Source organism: Lytechinus pictus, chromosome 2 (assembly GCF_037042905.1).
Source record: "Lytechinus pictus isolate F3 Inbred chromosome 2, Lp3.0, whole genome shotgun sequence".
NCBI classification, from domain to species: Eukaryota; Metazoa; Echinodermata; class Echinoidea; order Temnopleuroida; family Toxopneustidae; genus Lytechinus; species Lytechinus pictus.
In genome coordinates this window covers 67,019,084-67,044,461 of record NC_087246.1, presented here as the reverse complement: position 1 = coordinate 67,044,461, position 25,378 = coordinate 67,019,084, and the positions used below count along the sequence as shown (strand labels likewise).

The 25,378-nt window shown below is 37.5% G+C and overlaps 1 protein-coding gene across 2 annotated transcripts; it reads left to right on the top strand.

Moving 5' to 3' along the window:
• The first annotated feature begins 111 nt into the window (after positions 1-111).
• Positions 112-25,378, top strand: LOC129253762 (leucine--tRNA ligase, mitochondrial-like). Of its 2 annotated transcripts, XR_010292705.1 has the most exons (20): positions 112-243; positions 7,189-7,322; positions 7,770-7,865; positions 8,117-8,245; positions 8,938-9,029; positions 9,553-9,613; positions 10,245-10,385; positions 11,177-11,269; positions 11,625-11,735; positions 12,086-12,263; positions 13,636-13,844; positions 14,414-14,578; positions 15,134-15,419; positions 15,668-15,841; positions 17,778-17,960; positions 18,973-19,136; positions 20,211-20,444; positions 22,260-22,343; positions 23,171-24,595; positions 24,995-25,378. XR_010292705.1 is itself a non-coding variant. In XM_064095471.1 (19 exons), the coding sequence occupies exons 2-19, from the start codon at positions 7,206-7,208 to the stop codon at positions 23,345-23,347; spliced, it is 2,694 nt and encodes an 897-aa protein (XP_063951541.1). In that variant the 5' UTR covers positions 112-243; positions 7,189-7,205; the 3' UTR covers positions 23,348-25,378. The 2 variants fall into 2 exon arrangements, 1 of the variants encoding a protein (XP_063951541.1); XM_064095471.1 differs by having other exon boundaries at positions 23,171-25,378.

The following is a 25,378-nucleotide window of genomic DNA, read 5'->3' as shown; positions in this document are numbered from 1 at the left end:
AATTTTTTTCAATATTAATTTTATTATATAATAAATATATTTTCAAAATCTCAATATACATTCTATTAATCATTTATGATTTTAATAAATTTGATTTTGACTTAAATTTCTATACACGATTGGCATCTTAGATAAAATGGCAGCCTACATGACCAAGTACAGAAGTAAATGAAGCCGTGTTTCCTAAGTCTAAGAAGGAAAGAAAAGCTGCCAAAGCTGGCCTATTTTGAACAAACACTTACGGTATGTGTGTGATGTGCAGGGAATCTTGTGGCATGAGATGAGATGAATAGAGACCTACTACTACTTTTTCGAGACATCCTTTTAAATTTAACGTATTATTATTACGGGATGTCGATTTGCGAGATTGACAACGTGGTCCCATACGCTGCATTTCTTGTGTGTGTGTTTTTTTCCCCCATGAAATTGAAAGAAAGTGGCTCGGCCAATACTGTCTGTATTAGCCTTCAGGGGCCCGTTTCTCAACACCGTCATAAGTCTAACTTCTTGACTAAATTGTCCGCTAACCGTTTCAAGAAGGCTGAGTGAAGTGAAGCCCTCTTTAGTCTTTACCACTCCTAGTCACTCCTAGTCCTAGTCCTAACCCAGCCCCAGGGAGCTCCCGCCCGCACAGCGGGCGGGAGCCCAGGGGCCCGGGCTTACCGTGTATTTGGCCATAGTCACCGGACTAGGGTGATTTATGGTCTAAATATTTCTCCAAATGAATTGTGAAAACAGAAAGTATACAATTACCACGATTATATGGATGAAGGTCTAACGAGTGGCAGTTTCCTGACATCTGGGCACAGACTGGAACCTAAAAAAAACGAAAAGTTCTCTCCTCTACCCCAGTCTCGATCGGCCATTTTGTTACGATGAGCATTCCACACAGCTGCGACGAGTGATCAACTCCGAAGTGATACGCGTACTGGTCAGCTGATCGGTCAGGTGATCGGTTGGTTATCGTTTTGTCAGACGTTCATAATTTATGTTAAGCGTATCAATCTTCAGTATCTTGATTTCAAAGCATCAGTATTGCAGAGAAAAGTCATTATTGATTGGAATCAGTGGCAGATCGGGGGGGGGGGGAGGGGTTGGGGGTGAGCATTTCTGCCCGTTCCCCTTTTGAGATTTATAGTAAACATTTTGGAATTAAATATTTTGTTAATACTAGTTATGTGCCCCCCCCCCCTCCCTTATGAGAATCACAGCATTATTTGTAATGGGGATATCTCGTTCATATTCTTTTCTCTTTTTTGCCTTTTTTTTGCTTGTCAAATTTTACTGGGAACAAATTAACAATATGACTTTCTATACATCACTTTTAGGGACAAACTTTTTATGGGGGTAGGGGCTTGCCAAATATAACGGTGGAAAAAGTGACCTTCTTTTTTAGTGACAACTTAAAAAAAAAATTGTCAAATTTTACGCGAGACAAAATGACCTTCGATCACTAATATTAGTTGAAAACCATTTTCCTTTTTTGTTTTTTTTTGTTTGGGGGGGGGGGGGGGCTTGCCAAATTTTACGTGGGACAAAATGACCTTCATTTTTAGCCCAGCTAAAGCTCGGGTAATAATAGCAGGGCCCGCTGGGAGAACAGTTTTCGGAACTGAAGTGGTTACTCTGGGTAATAAAATATACCTCTATTTGTTATTATTATTATTATTTTTCAGTGACAACCTTTTTTTCATTTGTCAAATTCTACACGAGATAAAATTACCTTCGATCATTACTTTAGCCCGGTACTATAGTTAAAACCTTTTTTTGGGGGGGGGGGGGCGGGGGGTGCCAAATATCACGTGGACAAAATGACTTTCCCTTTTCTTATTTTATTTTTCTGTGGGGGGCCGAATATTACGCGGACAAAATGATTTTCATTTTGAGTGACCATTTTTTTTTTAACTTACGCGAGACAAAATGACCGGGTTTTTTTGGTAAGAACCTTTTTTTAGAATTGTCAAATTTTACTTGAGAAAATTCACCCCGAGCCCCCCCCCCCCCCCACTTTGCAAAATCTTGGATGCGCCTCTAGTTTGAATCATAATGAAGATTAAGATCATGCGTATAGCTTAGGTCTACATCCACGGCAGAGGCGTAAGCCGCCGGGGGCATGCAGGCTGGCCCTTGATCCCCAGTGGATTTCACCGGAAAAAAAACGGGATAAGAGTAAAGGAATGAAGGAAGGAAAAGAAAGAAAGACAGACAGAAAGATCGGGTACAACTACCTCCAAGTCCAATACTAAATAGCTCACTAAATATTTATGACACCTCCGAACCTGTCATAACTTCTTTTTTAATGACGTAGTGTCATCACCACTCTAGGCACCATGCCTATCAATTCCTGTGTTAAAAAAGTGAGTGCACACGAATCAGAAGTTGGACTTAAATTACTAGATATTACCATGGAGCTCCATGACGAAATCTATTTTTAAATTAGACCCTAGATACTACTTATGGAAAATAATGTATAAATAGTACTCGCCTGGTCTTTTCTTGGGGTACTGAAGCCTTTTTGTCCAGAACTTGCTCAACTTTTGCGGCTAACCTTGTCGCCATAGGGTTGTGTACATTCTCGTTTAATACTAGTTGTCACGTGACACAGCAATGTCGTTAGGCTGTTTGGCCTGTATTCAAGGCGTTCTTTCCGTTATGATTTTATATTGAAGCAAATTACATCAGGTATAGGCCCCTATCAAGTCAAAATCAAAAGCAGGGATCGAGAGGGGGGGGGGGGGGTGGAGCCAAAAATTTCCCAGTCACATGGTATGAAAATGATATCTTTTATGATTGTCCACGATCATTAGGGCAAACCCCTGTGTGGCAGTATAGCGTGATGAGTAAAAGAAAGAAAGAGGGCCAATGTAGGCCTACATGGCGGGTGGGAATAAAGTTGCTTTATATGTTCCAAGCGAGTCAAGCAAGCGAGAAAAAACCTTTTCGTGCAAATCTAAATTTGAGATAGATATCTTACCTTACACTTTTCCTTTTCTTTTCAATAATTCCCTTCATTTCTCTTTTATCTTGGTTGGAGAACATTCGGGGGCCATCACTGGGCCTAACCCTTCCATCGTGTACCCCCAGTGCAATATCAGCAGGTGGGTCTCGATACCTCTGGATATTTAGCAATTAGACCTAATTATAGAAAAACATTTTGTTAAGGTTAATTGTTTTGACCCCCCCCCCCCCCAAAAAAAAGGAAAAGCACATCATAGTTATACACCCCCCTTTTCTCATTTCACTTTTTCTTTTATCTTTTCCCTCCTTCTTCTTTTTTTTGGGGGGATGGACCTTTTCGGGGGGCACCGCCCCTAGCTACGCGCCTACCAGATAAAGAGGCGAGCGAGCAAAGCTTTTGTCACTTTTATTACAAATATCAATTTTGCGATCATAGATTTTAACATAAAATTCTTGCATGCATTTTTCTTTCCTTTTGCTTTTTTATGACCTTTTATTTCTCTTCCCTTTCCCTTTTTCTCTCTATTTCTTTCTTTCTGTCTTTCTTTCTGTCTGTCTTTCTTTCTTTTCCTTCCTTCATTCCTTTACTCTTATCCCGTTTTTTTTCCGGTGAAATCCACTGGAGATCAAGGGCCAGCCTGCATGCCCCCGGCGGCTTACGCCTCTGCCGTGGATGTAGGCCTAAGCTATACGCATGATCTTAATCTTCATTATGATTCAAACTAGAGGCGCATCCAAGATTTTCCAAAGTGGGGGGGGGGGGGGCTCGGGGTGAATGGTCACTCAAAATGAAAGTCATTTTGTCCGCGTAATATTCGGCCCCCCACAAAAAAATAAAATAAGAAAAGGGAAAGTCATTTTGTCCACGTGATATTTGGCACCCCCCGCCCCCCCCCCCCAAAAAAAAGGTTTTAACTATAGTACCGGGCTAAAGTAATGATCGAAGGTAATTTTGTCTCGTGTAGAATTTGACAAATGAAAAAAAGGTTGTCACTAAAAAAATGAATTTCATTTTGTCCCGCGTAAAATTTGGCAAGCCCCCCCCAAATTTTTTTTTAAAAGTTTCTAACTATTATAAGGCTCGCAGGTCATTTTGTCTAGCATAAAATTTGGCAAATAAAAAAAGGTTGTCACTGAAAAATAATAATAATAATAACAAATAGAGGTATATTTATTACCAGAGTAACCACTTCAGTTCCGAAAACTGTTCTCCCAGCGGGCCCTGCTATTATTACCCAAGCTTTAGCTGGGCTAAAAATGAAGGTCATTTTGTCCCACGTAAAATTTGGCAAGCCCCCCCCCCCAAAAAAAAAAAAAAAAAAAAAAAAAAAGGAAAATGGTTTTTAACTAATAGTGATCGAAGGTCATTTTGTCTCACGTAAAATTTGACAATTTTTTTTTTAAGTTGTCACTAAAAAAGAAGGTCACTTTTTCCACCGTTATATTTTGCAAGCCCCCACCCCCATAAAAAGTTTGTCCCTAAAAGTGATGTATAGAAAGTCATATCGTTAATTTGTTCCCAGTAAAATTTGACAAGCAAAAAAAAGGCAAAAAAGAGAAAAGAATATGAACGAAATATCCCCATTACAAATAATGCTGTGATTCTCATAAGGGAGGGGGGGGGGCACATAACTAGTATTAACAAAATATTTAATTCCAAAATGTTTATTATAAATCTCAAAAGGGGAACGGGCAGAAATGCTCATCCCCAACCCCTCCCCCCCCCCCCCCGATCCGCCACTGATCCAATCAATAATGACTTTTCTCTGCAATACTGATGCTTTGAAATCAAGATACTGAAGATTGATACGCTTAACATAAATTATGAACGTCTGACAAAAAGATAACCAACCGATCACCTGACCGATCAGCTGACCAGTACGCGTATCACTTCGGAGTTGATCACTCGTCGCAGCTGTGTGGAACGCTCACCGAAAATCAACAAAAAGGGCCTGAAATGTAAGTTTAACAATAATCGATTTTAATTTCAACTATTTTTACAACTAAATAAATGTTTACCGACCAAATGAAAGGTATATCGGATAACTCTAGCTTGTATTAAGGTGTACATTTACCAAAGTCTTGGGTTGGAAATCAGAACAGCATTGTCCAACCCATAATTTGGGTAATGTCGCCTATGAGGTCCATACATGTTAATGTTTGGACCTCATTGGTACTAGGAGTGGTCATCACTTGGGTAGACTATGATGACATGCAAAAGTGCCTAGAAATTTGGAAATTATAATCTTACGTAATCAATCATAGAGGTTGAAATTACATCACAAAACAAGTGGGATAATTAATGCATTCAATGATCATTGTAATACAAAGAAACTATAAAAACTGTTTATAATACGGCATATTAAAATAGTAAAATAATTTAATCGATAAAGATTCTACCACATCAGGCCATCCGTAACTGGACTCGTATTTGTCGTTTTCAGACTCCTATTAAAAGTACTTACATTTGGATAAATTCTATCTCTAATTTATGCATAGAATTTGTCAAATCGTAAGTTTGGGTATAAAGATTTAACAAATCTTTTGTTAAATTATATTTTGATAATGTTTGGAATCGTAAAAGACCGTATAATTATCATTTTACCAAGAAAAACGTTATGGTTTACTTTCGTAAACTATTAAAATTGGATATCCCGGGGGTACCCATCTCAACGTCCACATGTGATTTTTTTTAGTCATGAAATAAATAATTTATAATTCCATTTTCTCAGCAATTGAATGCTCCAGTCTTCATGGTCTAAGTATGTATGATGCATAATTTACCTGTACATTATTTTGAAAAGCTTTATTTCCCCATTCATCACAATATTTACAATTTTGTCATAATTTTTCTTTTTGAAAATTATGCTATTTTGTGACTAAGGCTACGTCTCGTCTGCTCTTTTTACCGATAGTATCGATATCAAGGTATTCTAGTTAGGAAGCCTTTCGTGAAACGGGTTTAGTAAGATTGGAACTAACTCCGTGGTTGGTGGATAAAGATATGACTAACTTGTCCAGGTGTTGAGAAACGGGCCCCTGGACTCCATGATGATATTTTGAAATATTTTTACATATACTTTTTCATCACGGAGCCTTGAAACCCTCCCCATACTTGCCTTCTTTCCCTGGCCTAGGAAATCCATATTTAGACAAAATTAGAGGGAGGGTGAAATCGGTTTGTTTCTCTAGTCTTGATTATATTTATCTATGAATTTATCTATTTAGGCGTATGAAGGGGTTAAGAATGTATTAGTATAAATATGAAAAATGAGAGGTTTCTTACCAGACCGATCTCGTGTAGATCCCTCGATCCATTCGTAAACACCACAAATAGATTAAAAATAGGCTTGAACCGCTACGTTATGATGTACCTTCGATAAGTGATGTTACAAAATTTTGAAGATCAATTTATAGATAAAAATTATTATTAAACAAATGATAAAATTTAAAACTTGATTATAAATAATTATTACACTCAAGTTTCAAATTGTATTATTTGTTAAATAGCCCCCATGCCCCACTCCCTTTTCTTTTCACTTTTCTCTTTCTTTCATTCTTCCTGCCTGCCTGCCTTCCTTTCTTTCGCTTGCAGAGCGCTGTCCGACCATCGCCTCTGTGTGAGCGCACCCGGCGCCCGTGCCGCCGGACCAGCTGCATGCACGTATGCCCGTTCCATAAGGGTGCATACACACTCCACGCAGGCGACCCGTTCCAAGGACCTCCGTTTTCACAAACATTTGTAGTTTCGAAGCCCGTTCCGAGGACCCTCCTTTTTACAATAAGCCTGCTCCAAAGCCCCCGTTTTTTGTCTTGCCGCGGCACATACCTACCGCTTTTTTGGTCGAGTACCCCCAGATGAGGTCAAAACGTAAACAATATTGACCTTCAGATAGGAGCATACACATCCATATATACATGGGGGCAGTAGCACTGGCGTACATTCAAGCAGAAAACAGATTGTTTGAGGGAGGATCATATCTGTGCCCACGTGTGGCGGTCACTTCAATGATAATTTATCAATACTTTCAAAATATTATTCACTTTCAATTAACTTGTCACTTTGAAATAATGGGGTAAATATGGTTAGCGTATGATATCACAAATAATGTTTGTTTTCATTTTGTATTGAATATCAACTTTAATTCCTATTGCCAACCAAACTCTAACTTTTCTATAATTTCCCTTTCTTATTTCTTTCACCCCAATCTGAATTCGTTGGAAGAGTAGGCACTCCACTTCTAGTGATGTCAATCATGTCACCTTGGCTGAAATCAAATTTGCGACATTTAGTTCAATCAACCCAGAGGTCACTGTGGCACAAGAAAGTGCTCAGGTGCATCTATTCCAAGACAGGGATATGGGTAAGGAAATAATAGAAATAGGACTTTTTCCAAATAAGTCAATAGAGGCTTCTGTGTTGGAGTAGTAGACACTTGAATTATACTTTTTAAATACCGGTAGTATATCCTGAATTTAACATAATGATTACGATGACCACTTCATATATTGAAAATATGAATACAGTGTATTTGAAAACATATTGTAAATGTTTTGTTTGAAGCCAAATGCCATGAAAATAATAGATAAATGTGAATTAATTTTTTATATATGTCTAATATAATCATAAATGTATTGGACTATTCGGGAGATTTAAAAAGTTAATTTGGAAAATTACATACATGTGGCTTATTGATGGTGATATATATATCTGTACTTTTATGTACATTACGATATAAAGGCTGACAAATAAATTGTTTTATTTTTCATAAGAAATTGCTTAGTAATGATACATGATTTCACATTCACAGGAATCTGATTTAACAGTTGAAACAAGGAAAGAACTGGAGAGCTATTGGAGAGATCATCTTGCTCAACAAAACCAAAAATCTGTATTGCGTAATCAGGTGAGACCAAGAATAGCCTTTAAAGGTTGACCATTCCACACTAGGTTTAAAAGGATAGCAAGATCTAGGCTGCACATGACAGACATGATGATGTTCACTTATAAGATTAATATTTGTATGGAGTATTCTTTTATTGATTTTTTTTTTTTGGGGGGGGCTATTACTCGTAACTGTGGCACGTTATTAAAAGATTCTATCATTCACATTATCACACCCTGACATCTTTTGTTTTTGTTGGTTCTATGTTATAGGATGAGAAGGACAAGTTCTATGCCCTGTCTATGTTCCCGTACCCATCAGGAAAGCTTCATATGGGACATGTTAGGGTTTACACTATCAGTGATACCATAGCCCACTTCCAGAGACTCAATGGAAAACAGGTAACACAGAAACAATGTCTGAAATTTATATTTTTCTTTTGGGAAGGATTTATATTTTGAGTGGTTTTGACACGATTGTACAGTCATTTTAAACATCCATGTATTTTACGGACAAAATGTGTCCATGTATGTATTATCTAAATACACCCAGAGGAACTTTGTGAAAATAGATATCTGGGAATTTTCAGCTCTTTGTAGAGTGCCTTTGATGACATTTATGTCAAAACAGATGAAAGCAAATACTGTTTTATGGAATTTTCTCCTCAGGAACTTGCATATGAATTGTTTTTAAATAGGTTAATATTCTCCATGTCTCCAAGTGAAGTCATCAAGTGAGGAAATAAATTTATTCTATTGATCATCTTGGAAAAGTGACATGAACTGGGGAGTGTTACATCAAAATTTGTGTACAACTAGTTGTCAGATCTGACAACTTCCCCTGAATTTGATTGGCTAAGAAGCATTGTTACTATGGTTACTGTTCATGTTGGATAAAATGTCCAGCAACTTCTTTCATGAAATGCTCCCCTGCAAAGCAAGTGCAATGGACCTAACAAACTCTTTCCTTCCCCTTCTTGTCTCCCTCTCTCCCTCCACCCCTCCCTCTTTCCTGACCCCTCTACCCACCTTCCATCCCACCCTCATTCTCTCTTTATCTTCCCCCACCCCCCCTCTCTCTCTCTCTTATCAAGGTCTTACATCCAATGGGTTGGGATGCATTTGGTCTTCCTGCTGAGAATGCGGCTATAGACAGAGGTCTTCAGCCTGATGACTGGACATACAGGTAATCATCAATACTGCTTATTGTTGCCAAAGAAAAAAGTGATTCAGCTACATGTAAGTTTTGGCCCAAATTTGCGCTTAGTCTATTTTCAGGAATACATTTCCCCATAGAGTTTTCTGACGAGAGAAAAAGAAATGGTCATTGCCACTTTGACAAGAAAATGTTTTGCATCACTTTATTGAACAGAAAGCAATAAAGGAACAGTATATACAATGCAGATATATTTTATACATTAATTTAGACATAAGAAAAGAGGGCCCACGACACGGTCGCATTACTGACACAGGCAGTGCTTATCAAACATAAAGTATTAAATCTCAAATTTATGTGTAAATAATACAATTGGGAATAGGAAAAGCTGCTATGAAATCATCCACAGAAGCAAATTTGTTATGATACCTAATTTAACATTTTAACAACATCGAAAATAGAATTTTGCTCAGCAATCTGTAAAGAACTGAATTATTTATGTCTCATTTCCGTAAGTATTTTCTTCCGTGAATATATTATTGTTCTTTATCAGTAACATTGACTACATGCGGAGGCAACTTAAACAGCTGAGCTTTTGTTTCAACTGGGAACGAGTGAGTATTCCAAATAAGTTGTTTTATAAACTATTTTTGAAAGATTATGAAATTAAATGTAATCAAATAATTCAGTTTTTGTGCGGAAGGTAAACTTCTTTTGGGTCATTCTCTTGGGTCTTCTTTTGTAGTCAATGTTCTGAACATTCCATTGATAGGTGATCAAAGTACTTGCTTTGACATAATACACACCATCTGTTGTGCTAGATTACTTATATACACAGTATATATACATTTTATTCATTGAAATATTTTGAAAACATATTACATGTTAATATGCTTTGAAATGGAAATAGATGAATGAAAAAATGAATTATTTGTAACTCAGCAAGGAGATTCATTTTTTATTGCAGTTGTCGGTTTGGTATCCTTTTGTTTAAGGGTGGGGGTACTTGGTTTAACACAATTAGTATATAACTCTATGGCCTGTGAATTTAAAATCAAATATATATTAAAATGTTTTCTTCATGAACTTGGTGAGTTTTTAATAAAACAAAGAGTCAATGATTTTCACTGACAAATTTGATCTGAGCCAATCAGATGCAAGGATTTTGGTAGCTTATAACAATCAACCGTGAAAGTCAGTGACTATTTGATTCATGAAATGCTTCCCTCATGTAATCTTGATCAGGAGGTGACAACATGTTTACCAGACTACTATCGCTGGACTCAATCCATCTTTGTCAGATTACTGGAAGCTGGTCTTGCTTATCAGAAAGAAGGCATCGTCAACTGGGATCCCGTTGACCAGACAGTCCTAGCGAAAGAACAGGTAAATCAGCCCTTTATGGGATGCAAGAAAAGTGACATTTCCTGTGGAGCAATAAATCAAAGATTGTGTAATTTTTACTTGTGTCTCGGCAATACCATGTCTTTCTTAAAAACATTATGGGAAGATTGTGAGCGTTTCATTGAATTAAAAATTAATTCCTTCTTGATGGATAGTTTATTTTATGCACTATCCTGATATGAAAAAAAAAGAAGAATTCTTCATATTATATTTGTTTTCAATTATTTTCAGTTGTCAAAAGCAGAATTTCTAAATTCCTCCCTCATCTTGTGCAGAGCCTATGTGGAATCCACAACTTTAAAGTTCATGCTCAGTTGTTCAATAGCAATAACCAGTCAATATCATTGTTGCATATATAATTTATAGAAAACACTGGTCAGAACCAAATCAGTATTCTTTCCTATTTGTGATCAGTATCCAAACTTGTGTAACAGGCCATGTAGGGTGTTTCATAATGCTGTTCGTAAGTTACGAGTGACTTTATGAATGACTGGTGATCCTTTCTCAGCGCTAAATCAACATCAGTGAACATTTTATGAATACTATTTACCACAAAAAGGGTCACCAGTCATTTGTAAAGTTGTTGGTGATCCTTTCTTGTGGTAAATGATATTCACCATTAAATGTTCATCAGTGATTATTTAGCACGTAATGAAGGATCACCAGTCGTTCTTAATGTTGCTCGTAACTTACGAACAGCTTTATGAAACTCCCACCTGGTGTCTTTCTAGTAGGGTCAATGCCGCACCAGTATTCTCTTTTCTAATTGACAGGTTGATGAGAATGGTTGCTCATGGCGGTCTGGAGCCAAGGTTGAACAACGACTACTCAAACAGTGGTTCCTGAAAATGACCCATTATTCAAAGGTAGGAGAAAAGTATCACTCTCTCTAATCTCACATTGCTTCATTTGAATTTTCGTATGAGGAATTTAGTCTCCAGAATTTTATCATATCCTTTCCATACTCCAGTATGAATTATTGAATTTGTATGAACTGAGAAAAGTGCCATACCGTTCCTTCATACTGTGGGTTAACGCTCACAGCCGATTTGACAGTAAGAAAAGCTATTGATCTAAATCTGATGAGATACAATATCAAATTTTCCTCCTTGAATACAAATTATTGAGATTGATTTGATCATTTGAAATATTTATGAAAGGGGACCCGGAACAAACAAAACTTTTAATACTGAATTACTTAGACTGCCTTTACTTTTACAGTCTCTACTGGAAGGGCTAGATGATCTGCCAGAATGGCCTTCAGGAATCAAGAGCATGCAAGCTAATTGGATAGGAGATTGCTCTGGATGTGCTTTCAGCTTCAGACTTCAGGTGAGATGAAAACTATTAGATCTTTGTTTGAAAGGGTGGTGTGGAAATTGTTATGCAATCTCTAAAAGTGGCCTTCAAGCTAAACTGGATAGGAGATTGCTCAGGATGTTCCTTCTGCTTCAGAATTTAGAACTTAATCCTGCCATAACACCATCATGTCAATCAATATTGATCTAATTAAATGCGATGATGTAGCTTCACAAAAGCTGATCACCATACAAATAAGTCTATGTCATATTTAAATGGTGTTGCTGTTAAGGCATGTCTAAAATACACCCAATGTGTTGGCAATGGCAGTGATAAATATATATTTCATTCCGTTATCTAGCGTTTGTTTATTATTTACTCAGTTACCTAGTATATTAGAAGAGTTGATATCAGTGCACACCCAGTATCCGGAGTTGATCTATGGAGCATCTCATATCATCCTAGCCCCAACTCACACACTCCTCAAGAAACCTGAATTCATCCAGAATCTTTCACAAGATGTCAAGATCAAGTTAGGGAGGCTGGAATCCGAGAGAACAGGTGGGAATAAGACACTCCTCTCACCAGGGTGATGTTTCATAAAACTGTTCATCAAGATAATGGATAACTTAACAAGTGAATGGAATATATAGTACCAAATATTTTCCAATTTATACGTCTTTAGTGTTTATTTATATACTTTACATTATTATTGTATGTACTGCCAGTGGAGGACAAATTTCTTTGTTTTTAATGAGGACCAATCAATGAATCTGAATCTGAAGTGAGATATCAGTGAAGTATGATGGTATTTTCAATAATTCCATTGATATTTGAAAGCTCAATAGAATGACATTTGGTATAGGGAGAGTGATTTTCCGTTTCAAAAAATGTCCTTTCCCTTTCAGAAAATCTTAAATTCCTATTGAAGCATGTCGGAAAAATGGAAATTCCATTTCCTTATAGACTTGGTGTAGATAAAAATGAGACAATTCCATTTACATAGAAATCAATACAAATATTACGCTTTGAGTAGCGATGTCACAATACTCGCGCTGGGCAAACTTTGTATCTGCCACTGTACTCATGACGATTTAGAATCCACTCTAATTGGACAGATACAGGCACAAAAAATATTTTAAGAACCACATTTAACATGAATACATCCTCACCGTTCTCAAAATTATAATTATTTTAAGATTGAATGAAATTTTATGGGTAATTTGGGGATTTTTGGACATCGCTTTGAGCAGTCGAAGAGTTACGCGTATCCGCCATTTTGGATTTGAGGACGTACCGATCAGTAATGTTATAATCAACTAATGTAGAGGGCAGCAACACACAGCTGTGTTGCTGCCTTCTGCGTTCGTTGGTTATAATCAAACAATGTTTGGTCGCTTATTTCAGCTTGTGAATGTTTGAGGATAGGAAGATTTGAGTGCTTAACAGTACACAGTTGGATAAAGTCAAGTAAAGTGCAGTCACGATGTGTGGATTGTCATAATTGAAGCGAAGTGAGATCATGTTTTGTGGCCAGTTGGTATTCGTATTTAGTTGAGGATTTGGGACAAATTTTTGTGCTGTTCTTTGCATTTTGAAGAAAAATATGTTTTCCGTTTGAAAAGCCACTTTCCGGTTCAAAAAGCCGTTTCCGTGAATTCTGTCCGTTTTCCGCGATCGCGGTAAATCACCGTCCCTAGTGGTACAAAGTATAAAATAATAATTGTTGGCTTCTAAAATTCACTTATAGCAATTCAATACCTTCCTTGCATTTTTATACCTGCCACTTTCCCCCCCCCCCCCTCCATGAAATCCTGTATCTAACCTCATGCAAAATTGCCACTCCAGTCCTTAGGTCTTTTGAAGGTCTTCAGTTTGTATTTTATTAAACCACATTTTCATCCTCATCTATATAAATGTTCTCTGTCTGCAGATGTAGATCTTGGTGTCCAAGTTCTTCATCCATTCACACAGCAACCTCTGCCAATGTTTGCATCAAGTCATAAGAGCTTTGAGGAGAATGTTGAGTCGCATCTAGGAATCCCTTGCAGCGGGGTGGAAGAGGATGCAGAGTTTGTTCTTCAGCATGGCATCAGATATGAGAAGGTCCTAGAGGATGAGAGAATTATCAATTCAGATCAGGTAAGGGGGTACTGAAATTATTGAGGAAGATGATGATCATGGTGATTGTGATGATGGTGGTGGTGGTGATGACGATGGTGATGATGATGAAGGTGATAATAATGATGATGATCAAGATTATGATGATGTGATGATGAAAGTGTTGATGACGATGATGATGATGATGGTGATGATGATGGTGATAATGATAGTGGTAGTGGTGATGACTATGATGGTGATACTTAAAAAATTAGGATAAAGAGCTTGAAAGTTATAGCATCAGATATGAGAAGTCGGAGAGGATGAGAAGTCATTGTACGCCAACTGTGTCAGCACAGGCATGTGCTCTTCCTGCTTGGCACTCTTAGGCATTCTACATGGAAAAAATTGATAATTAAGAACTTAAATACTTTTCATCTAAAACTTAAAATAGCAACCAATGTTGTTTAGCATGCAAAAGGAAAGATGTGATATACCTCTCATGTCAAAAGCAAAAATTTCTACTATATGACATAGTTAATCAATCCCTTTTATCAGTTTTTTATAAACCATTCAGGACCTCTCTTTTATCACTTTCATTATTTGTACAGCTCACCGGTAAATCTAGGAATGAAGCAAAGCCAGTCATCATGGAACGTGCCAGAGAGATGGGGATTGGTGGTCACATGACCAGTCCCAGGCAATTTGATTGGTTGATATCAAGGCAACGCTACTGGGGTACTCCCATTCCTGTTATACACTGTCCAACTTGCCAGGTAGCATTCAGCTTTATTCCATGTTTTGTTGTATTTTCTTCATTATCGTTGATTGTAACAAGTGCTTTCAAGGGAGCGGATTATAGTTCGCTGATACCAGACTTTGTGAATAGCACTGGAAATACTTGTAATATAATTACATTTCTGGGGCACAGCCTAAACATGCTGTCCTACTATAGCCTGCTTTGAGTATTGTCAGGCCAGGGAAAGTTAGATTAAGTGAGATCTCGACCACAAAGGGTCTGATCAAATATAGAAGGAAAAAGAAATGTAAAGACAAGTGTAAAGGGTGTCACTATGTAGGTCTCTGCCCATGCTTCTGCCCACCATTGGCTTTATGTTTTCAGGTTGGTGATCCACACATATCGATCTCGCTCTCATGATAACTAAAGAACAGTGGCAGATAAACTTCAAATTCATCCCAAGTATGCATAGAGGAGTGACAGTGATCTGATTATTCGGGGGTATCAAGGTCAAGGATCAGAGAGGTATTGATACATATTATCATAACATTCAGATGTGCAAAATGATAAGATTGTCCATTTTATCTTCCAGGCTGTTCCAGTTCCTCACGCTGACCTTCCAGTCAACCTTCCCAAGCTGGACTCCCTCTCAGGAAAGGGCTTGTCCCCACTTGCTGACCAGGTAGACTGGATCAATACGCAGTGCCCCAAGTGTGGGGGAGCAGCGAAAAGAGAAACAGACACCATGGACACATTTGTTGATTCTTCCTGGTACTTCCTGAGGTATACTGATTCAACCAATCAGGAGGAAGCATTCAGAAAGGAGAATGCTGATTGGCTGCTGCCTGTGGATGTCTATGTAGGAGGAAAAGAACATGGTAAAGATTCTTTTTTTTTTCAAAGAGTACAGGGGAGAGTCAAATTCAGACATTGCTCTATTCAAGGACTAGGAAACATTCTCTCTGACAAGAAATAAAACATATCATAGAAGGTTTGACAAATATCCATTAAAGAACAACAGTTATTAATTTCTTAAAAATGAATTTTGTAATGTCACATGATTGCTTTGAATTAAACAAGTCTATGAAACATGGTTTTGCATTCTTTCTTTTTCCTATGTATCCAGCTATCATGCACCTCCTGTATGCTCGATTCATCAACCATTTCTTGCATGACCAAGGTCTAGTAGCTCACAAAGAACCCTTCAAGAGGTTGCTTGTCCAAGGTCTTGTGATGGGGCAGAGTTACAAGGTGGCATCCAGTGGTCAATATATCACGCCTGATCAAGTAGATCACTCAGGTAATGTAGCTCTTTGAATAACCTTTGTAATCATTGAACAGACAGAAGGGCCCGAATTCACAATGGTGGTTTTGAAAACCCACGGTTGAGTCCATGGTTTATGCAGATTTCCTGTATAAATCACACTTATTCAGTCAGACTGCAGGTCCCAAGAAAGTGGCTTCTTTCATCCAAGTGATATTCATGACTTGAGATGTTTTGCATATTTAATGAGCTTGATGCGGACCAAAACACCTCTTTTCATTCGGTCATTGCTGCTCTAATTGTGTATCGAATTTCATGAATTTGGTACCATTGTAAAGAAGAAAAATCATTCTTTTAGGTCATGTGTTTGGATTTATTCAAAGATTTTGTAATATAGGTTAAAAGTTTGATCTAAAATATGCTACAAAACAAATATTTTCACCTGACAAAAGCTGCTATTTTCACACTTTATTTTTGTTTGAGCCCAAATGATTTTTATATCATGATAAAGCTGAATATGTATGCTTTAAAATGATATAGGTTTCAAAATAAGAATTGGTTTAATCGGGTCAAGATCACACTTTTCAGTTGCCAAGTACATAAAGCAGCTTGAAAACAAGAATACTGCACTCTGATTGGTCAAAAAGACCACACAATGGCAAATTCCAACGGTTCCAGTGCCTGGGTTCGTGGGAAGGTCACACTTCCCATGTGGTAATCTCCTCAAATACCCCGCGCCTGTTGTTCTGTGAACCTTATCCAGCCAATCAGAACTCTGGATTTCATGCAAGTACAAAATTTCAGAAATCTCATCTTGTACCTTGGTGGGAAAAGTGTGATCTTGACCCGATTAATAGGTGCCGCATATCAAGAGTGGCATTGTGAGAAAGTACAGAAGTTCAGCTTTATGGTGATATAGATATCATTGAGGCTCAAAATAAAAAGTTTTGCACAATTTGCAAAAGAAAACAGAGGAAGAAAATTCAGTTTTGAGGCACATTTTCAGGCCAGAAATTTACTTATTTAACACAATATTGTATACAAAATAAATGACCAATATGAAAGAGTAATTTTTACTCTATCTGATGGTGCAATAATATTTCATTTAAGTTGAGGTTAAAACAGGTAAATTCTTAGAGAAAGAAAATCTCACGAATCACGAGATTTTGCAAGGAGGAGGATTCAGCCACGAGATGATTTGGATGAATCTGGCCTTTTTGCTCATTAGCATAGGGACCTGCGGTCTGACTGTATTTTACCACGTATATTAAAAACTATCCAATGCTGATGCGGGCTTTTGTCCCAGTGCGCCAAATTGACGCCTGCTGCCGTAGTTATCCACGCTTTTTTATTAATGAGTCCACTGTTTTGAATTAATGAGTCCACTCTTCAAACAGTGGACTCATGTATAAATTAGTGTATCTAACCATGGTAACAGGCGTCAATTTGGCGCACTGACAAAAGCACGCATCAGCATTGGACATTTTTTATACACGTGCCCAATACGCGCTAAATTAAGCGTAATTTATACAGGAAATCTGCATAAACCATGGATTCAGCCATGAGTTTTCAAAACCACCTTTGTGAATTCGGGGCAAGGGGTCTTTCCTCCATCCAAGGAGGTCAGTTGCACAGTGGGATCCTTGGATAGACCCCTGTACTGTAAACTATACCTATTTGAAGATTATTGTGAAGTTTGATATAACTTTCAATTTCATAGGAGTTTCAATGAAATTATAATCATTATTCTGCCATGACTGATCTCTTGCCCTTTACACATAATTCATGAGATAAAGTATTGTCCTAAGGCAACATGTTTCAGAGACCTCTCTTTGATGCCTCTTATAGAATGGCAAAAAAGGTATCTCAGCTGCTGGATGATGTAGAGATCGGTTTAAGACTAAACAGAAATCTTTATATTTGACTTTAATGGACCTGGCTTTTGAATTATATATGCTATTATTCTGGACAGGTTCTGCACCGGTCCAGAAGGATACAGGAGAAGAGCTGGTTGTCAAATGGGAGAAGATGAGTAAATCCAAGTACAATGGTGTCGACCCGGAAGGAGCGATAGAGGAGTATGGTGTAGATACTGTCAGGCTCTTCATCTTGAGTGGTATACCACCAGACCTAGATATGATGTGGAATGTTGAAGGTGAGTTGAGTGATAGAGGAGTATGGTGTAGATACCATCAGGCTCTTCATCTTGAGTGGTATACCACCAGACCTTGATATGATGTGGAATGTTGAAGGTAAGTTGAGGGAGTGATAGAGGAGTATGGTGTAGATACCATCAGGCTCTTCATCTTGAGTGGTATACCACCAGACCTTGATATGATGTGGAATGTTGAAGGTAAGTTGAGGGAGTGATAGAGGAGTATGGTGTAGATACCATCAGGCTCTTCATCTTGAGTGGTATACCACCAGACCTTGATATGATGTGGAATGTTGAAGGTGGGTTGAGGGAGTGATAGAGGAGTATGGTGTAGATACTATCAGGCTATTCATCTTGAGTGGTATACCACCAGACCTAGATATGATGTGGAATGTTGAAGGTAAGTTGAGGGAGTGATAGAGGAGTATGGTGTAGATACCATCAGGCTCTTCATCTTGAGTGGTATACCACCAGACCTAGATATGATGTGGAATGTTGAAGGTAAGTTGAGGGAGTGATAGAGGAGTATGGTGTAGATACTGTCAGGCTATTCATCTTGAGTGGTATACCACCAGACCTAGATATGATGTGGAATGTTGAAGGTGAGTTGAGGGAGTGATAGAGGAGTATGGTGTAGATACCATCAGGCTCTTCATCTTGAGTGGTATACCACCAGACCTAGATATGATGTGGAATGTTGAAGGTGGGTTGAGGGAGTGATAGAGGAGTATGGTGTAGATACCGTCAAGCTCTTCTTCTTGAGCGGTATACCACCAGACCTTGATATGATGTAGAATGTTGAAATGAAGTTATCAGACTTGAATAAATCCTCAAGTCCTTTTTAAGGAAATAGCAGACAATCATCATCATGGTTAGATTTCAATTTATTTGTATTCATGTTAGGAAGCATATTATATTTCCTCAAGTCCACTGTAAGAAATTTCTAATTAGATTGATAAGATGCAAAACCCTAAATTAATCATGAGTGTATGTTTTGGTTCTTTTCAATCAGCAATAACTGGAGTAGTCAGATGGAAGAACAGGATGTGGGGACTGGTGACCAGATTTCATGATTTAAGAACTGATAGTGAGAGAAATGATACCAGTCTACACAAAGATCATCATGCTGAATTAGAGAGAGAACTTAAAATTCAACTCAACAAGGCTATTAGTGATGTGAGTGCTTTTTATCATTGATAATACAGTCCTACCTCTCTTATCGGGACACGTTTGAACCAGCACCAATGTGGATAAGGGACTTATCCGGATCTGGGAGACCCAATATTAAATACACACAGCTGCCTCCCCAATAGTAGCTACACGTAATCTATTGTAGTGGGCACACACAGACAATATTCACTGCAGTGTCAGTGCAAATCATAGGCCAGGTTTTTTACGGAAATGAAATCAATTGGTTGCCAAAACTCTTGGATAATTTACCTGCTGAAATGATTGAGGAATACATTGAGCATACCTCAAAAGAACGATAATGACTCGATGAAACTGACTTTGAAAAATTAAATCATCGTAGCGGGCATCGCAGCTTCGCAAAGTCAGCCATTGTTATACTAACTGTAGGCTCCAACATGATAGATGGTGCTATCCGTAATGCAAGACGAGGCCTGAGCACACGAGACATGTATTCGAGGAATGCTTGTCAGAGAGAGAGGGAGAGAGAGGGGGGATATAAAGACACTAACAGTCAAAGAAAAAAAAACAGGTGAGCTTCTATTTGTCTTTCATTTTTACCTTCTTTATTTATTTCATTCTTCCATTCTTTGTATTTCTTTGTCCATTCTTCCCATTGTTTTGTGTGTGTTTATTATCAGGGCTCGCTGTGATTCAGTATGTGTTTATGTTGAGGACCCTGACCAGTATCATTCAAATGCATCAATATGCTTCTTCAAGTGAATTTATAACTTTTAATATATTTATATTCTTCATTCATTTATGCAATGCTGAAAGAATCAATAATTTACAAAATGACTAAGGGGGTGTTGCAAGAAAATATTTGTTATCAATTGCAAATATTCTGTTGCATTTTTACAACTGATAGATCAATTTTAGCTTTAGCAAATCAGATTACACTCCTTGTTTCAAGAAGCAGATTGGCAATCAATCACTAATTTGCAATTAATAGCAAGACATACAATTGATTTAGGGACCAAAAATTGATTTTCAATTGATCCCAAGTTTATTGCAACACCCCATTAGATTGATAACACCAATCTTTATATCCCCCCATTCTAGGTTACCACTCACTTTGGCTCAGACTACATGTTGAGCGTGGCAATCAGTCGACTGATGACCCTGACCAATCAGCTGAGAGCATACCCTGATGACTTCATCAAGCACTCTGTAGCCTTCCAGGATGCTCTTGGGTCACTCTGCATCATGGTGGCTCCAATGGCCCCACTCATAGCCAGTGAGATGTGGCAGGGGATTGCGGGCTTTGCTAACACCAAAGAGAGTAGATGGGACTGGGTAAGTTGACAGATCTACAAAATAATGTAACATTGATTAGTATCAAATGTGAAGTGTCCTAAAAGTCATATATCCGTTTGTGATGAAAACTTCAGTTTTTGTTATCACATCATTATCCACATAGGTGCTTGTCTTTGCACAAAGTTTTAATTTCAGTTTTAAAAAGCAACAACAGTTTTATTGTCAGGTTTAATAAGCAACATCAGTTTTATAATCAGTTTTAAAAGCAACCATTACATAATACATTTTTTAACATCACTTTTCATCTAAATATGTCTCTATAAAATGTAAACAAATACATTTTTCTCTAAAGCAACAAGGATTGAGATCTTAATCCTAGTAGTAATGCACAGAACCAGACATCAGTGTTCTTATTTGCTAGCATCTTGTGTTAAAAATTGATAAATACTTTTAATTGCAGAATGAAAGATCCTTTACTAGACATTATGGTTTTTTGTCTCACCTGCATAGCAGAGTGAGACTATAGGCGCCGCTTTTCCGACGGCGGCGGCAGCGACGGCGACGGCGGCGGCGGCGTCAACACCAAATCTTAACCTGAGGTTAAGTTTTTGAAATGACAGCATAACTTAGAAAGTATATGGACCTAGTTCATGAAACTTGGCCATAAGGTTAATCAAGTATTACTGAACATCCTGCCTGAGTTTCATGTCACATGACCAAGGTCAAAGGTCATTTAGGGTCAATGAACTTAGACCATGTTGGGGGAATCAACATCAAAATCTTAACCTAAGGTTAAGTTTTTGAAATGTCATCATAACTTAGAAAATATATGGACCTAGTTCATGAAACTTATACATAAGGTTAATCAAGTATCACTGAACATCTTGCATGAGTTTCACATCACATGACCAAGGTCAAAGGTCATTTAGGGTCAATGAACTTTGGCCGAATTGGGGGTATCTGTTGAATTACCATCATAACTTTGAAAGTTTATGGATCTGATTCATGAAACTTGGACATAATAGTAATCAAGTATTACTGAACATCCTGTGCAAGTTTCAGGTCACATGATCAAGGTCAAAGGTCATTTAGGGTCAATGAACTTTGGCCAAATTGGGGTATTTGTTGAATTACAGCCATAAATTTGAAAGTGTGTTGGTCTAGTTCATAAAACTTGGACATAATAGTAATCAAGTATCACTGAACATCCTGTGCGAGTTTCAGGTCACATGATCAAGGTCAAAGGTCATGTAAGGTCAAAGAACTTTGGCCACGTTGGGGGTATTTGTTGAATTGCCATCATATCTCTATAAGTGTATTGGTCTAGTTCATAAAACGTGGAAATAAGAGTAACCAAGTATCACTGAACATCTTGTGCGAGTTATAGTAGTTTTCAAAATCAGCACTGCTGCTATATTGAATCGCGTGATGCAGGTGAGACGGCCAGAGGCATTCCACTTGTTTTAATGATATGTCATTAAGTCTAAAAGAAAGTCCCTGGTTTCCGATTTTTTTTAAAAGCTCATTGTGTGTTCTTTAGTGTACTAAAATTCAAATCCAGTTTAAAAAATCATGTGAAAAATACAAAGAAATTACTGCAAATTAAATATGTACTTAGAAAATTTCACTACGCATTGCAGTTTATATGTAGTACTCTTGCCTGAGGAATGTTTCATGCCATGGTAGGACTCATCTTTGGCTGCAGAATCTCAAAACTGCTACCTTGTAAAGTGATATCCCTAAATTTGAATTATTTCATTCCATAGTTACAAGTTACCGAAATGTTGAACTGAAATCGATTGGAAGCATTTGTTATTGATATCACTGATGGTATTTGTTGTATTTTTGATACAGACCAAAGCGGTGTTTGAGCAAAGATGGCCGTCAGTGACTGAATGTCATCAGGTCAACGTGGATACCATTGAACTTGTTGTTAAGGTGAGTACATGTGTGTATGTATGTATACACAATTATAATGCCCCTGCAAATGAAGTCAGAGGAAGGCATTGAGCATTCAACCTGTCTGTCTGTGCATAAATTTGGATGATATTTGGTATTTACCGGTAGGTCTTATCTATTTCAGGTCAAGTGCAAATTTTCTTCTGCAGGTTTTCAGTGAAAGGTCGTAGCCTCAATAAGAATATAGTTATCCTTTGGATAAGTGGGTGCATCTGTGTAAAAATGTATTTCATATGGGCACAAGACAGGTCTAGTTGATGTAAATGATAAAAAAGTAAGTTTTGATCAAAATTGCATCGGGAAAAAATTAATAGGAAGCACTTTTATGCCACAAGAAGGATTATTTCTTGATATTTGTTTCAATGATTGATCGCCCACCCTTGCAATAACCTCGTATACTTACACAGCAATTGGCAATTTGTTTTGGAAGCAAAATTTTTTTTGTTATTTTTTTTCTTCATTGCTACCTTTCTTTTTTCAATTTAAAGTATTAAGAGTAAATGTAGATTGATAAAGAATGTCTTTGGAAGTTAGAAATATACCAATTTGCATCCAAAGCAATACTTATGTACTGCCAATTTAAGGATGTCAGTGATTTTCTTTTTATTTTTTGTTACCATTGTCCGATAGAAGGATGTGTTCAATATTTTCTCTTCCAATGTATTACACACGATTTGTTAGGGCTTTGCATTATAAGTTTTTTTTACTAAACCAAAAATGTGTTCCATTTGTTCTGATTTTTTAATTTTTTGTTATATACCCCTTAAGTGTTGTTTTTTTCACCCTTTTACTCCCCTCTACTCTAGGTCAATAATAAGACAAGTGTGAAAGTTACAGTTCCACCATCTTTACTGGAAAACAAGGAAGAGCTGGAGCAATACTTACTAGACAGTGAGTTGGTCAGAGACCATCTTGCTACAAAGACTATTAAGAAGATGATCGTTGCAGCTAAAGTGCCCCTTGTCAATTTTTTGACAAGGTGATATTTGCACCAAGAACTTCTTTGATGAATCCAGAAAAAAGAGCTTGGTTCTGAAAGGAACTACACCCAGAACGTTATGGTACTTTTTGAACAACCAGAATATGCTGGAGGGAACTAGTGGAGATGTCGTGCTGGAGTTGTCTTAGACATCTGACTCCTCACATGAAGGTCTGGGTTCCAAAACCGGCTTCAGCACTTATGCCCCTGAGCAAGTCATTTAATTTACATTGCCCTTTGCTGTCTTTCATATCAGATGATGCTGTTAAAGGTCAGTCCCAGACTTACATTATCATATCTAATTCATGCACGTCTGTTAAAAACCAAACACAACATATACATGTGATTCTTACAATTCAAAGAGTTGGGCAGGCATCAATTTGCATTACAAACTTTTTATAAAGGGACTGTTTGAACTTGAGTGTTCATATTTCCCAAGGTGATGTCCAGATTAAGGACATTTTCTTGTGAGTGTGTCACTCTGAAGATCATTAAAGCATCTCAGTACATCAGTTGACACTTTCTTGATATGATACTTATTTGACTTTATGGCAAAAGAGGCGTGAACCTAAACTACTTATTTACTTTACTTTACTCCAACGATGTTGTAGGACTAAGCCTGATCATCGATCAAAGTAGAGATGTCCATTGCTGCTCTCCTTCAGACAAAATTACACAGATGCACTACTTGTGTTGGCAGGGAGGGGTGGCAGGGGTATCGTGGACAACAAAAATTCAATGAAAACACTTGAAAATCAAAACATCATTCAAAGTCATAGGCAATCTTCTCCCAATGCTTATCGAGTCTATTCTTAAATGCATTCACTGAACAAGCAGTAGCTACATTTTCTGGGAGACTGTTCCACACATCTATCACCCGATTAGCAAAGAAAAACTGACGTACATCAAGATGTGAATATTCTTTTCTCAAGCTTTATTAGTGACCACATGTTTTACCACTATTTCTCAGACAGAAAAGCTCAGAACTTGTATCATAAATAGTTCCGGCTTCTTACTCAAGGTAGAACATTTTCATTATTTAGTCTTAAAATTTTTGCCAGCTTTGCCCATCATCTTCTTTAACAACATTCATGCCAACATACTTTGCCTAGAATCAAGGAGTGCAGTATGCTTCCAAGCTTTCATTTATTTTAATAAAGTTCAATTGGCTATCTCCATTGTTTAAAACCAAAATTTCCAATATATTTCCAATTATTTAATGGAAAGGGTTATGTACCAATACTACCATGAAGCAGATGGGGCTATGACAGGAGATCCATTGGGATCTGTGTTTGTAGAAAATTCAATCTTGATAAATTCCCTGATGGAAGGAAAAAAGCCCATTGAACTCAATGGCCCGTATTCTGAAGTCAGGTTTAACTTAGTCCATGGTCTAACTCTGTGCTAAAATTATGGGAAGCCATAAGTGTCAAAATTTTGATTAAGTTGTATGTTTCTTATGTTTACTGTGCTCTTTCCTGATTCATCGATGATGCAGACAATAATCTATACTTCCTAGACAATTATTAATGATTTGAGAGCCAAATGAGCTGAAATATGATATCTCTACTCTTAGTGATTTATGTAACAATTGGCTATCCATACTTAAACCACAAGTTTATACCTGAGTTTAAGTTAAACCCGACTTCAGAATACGGGCCATTAACTTGATTATGAGGTACACCTTCTGGTCTGCCCCCTCCTACCATAGTCGTGCACTGCCGGAGATCTTTTAACCCCAAAGCCAGATCTTGTAACCTCCACTGGACAGGTCTTGTGTAGTGACCCGACAAGAAGAAGAAGATGAGGTACATATATATTTTCACATTTATATTTGGTGCAATATTTAGGCCTACTTTGTAATAACTCCTGAAAGGATGACTGGGCTTCCTAAAGTGAAGCTTAGATCAGTGTAAGTTTTTTTTTTTTTTTTTACAACTATTCTCTTTTTCTATATTGTATTGTATTGTATTCCGTTTGAAGGAGCTTATTGTAAATTGATATTTACATTAAATGATGAATTTTGTGAATTTGA

What these genes read in the sequence shown, in the direction of transcription:
- LOC129253762 (XM_064095471.1), top strand. Translation starts at nt 7,206, where the DNA reads ATGTCAATCATGTCACCTTGGCTGAAATCAAATTTGCGACATTTAGTT. An exon ending in TTTGTTTCAACTGGGAACGA is followed by an intron (nt 9,614 to 10,244) that starts GTGAGTATTCCA and finishes AATCTTGATCAG; the next exon opens with GAGGTGACAACATGTTTACC. An exon ending in TGTAGGAGGAAAAGAACATG is followed by an intron (nt 15,420 to 15,667) that starts GTAAAGATTCTT and finishes CTATGTATCCAG; the next exon opens with CTATCATGCACCTCCTGTAT.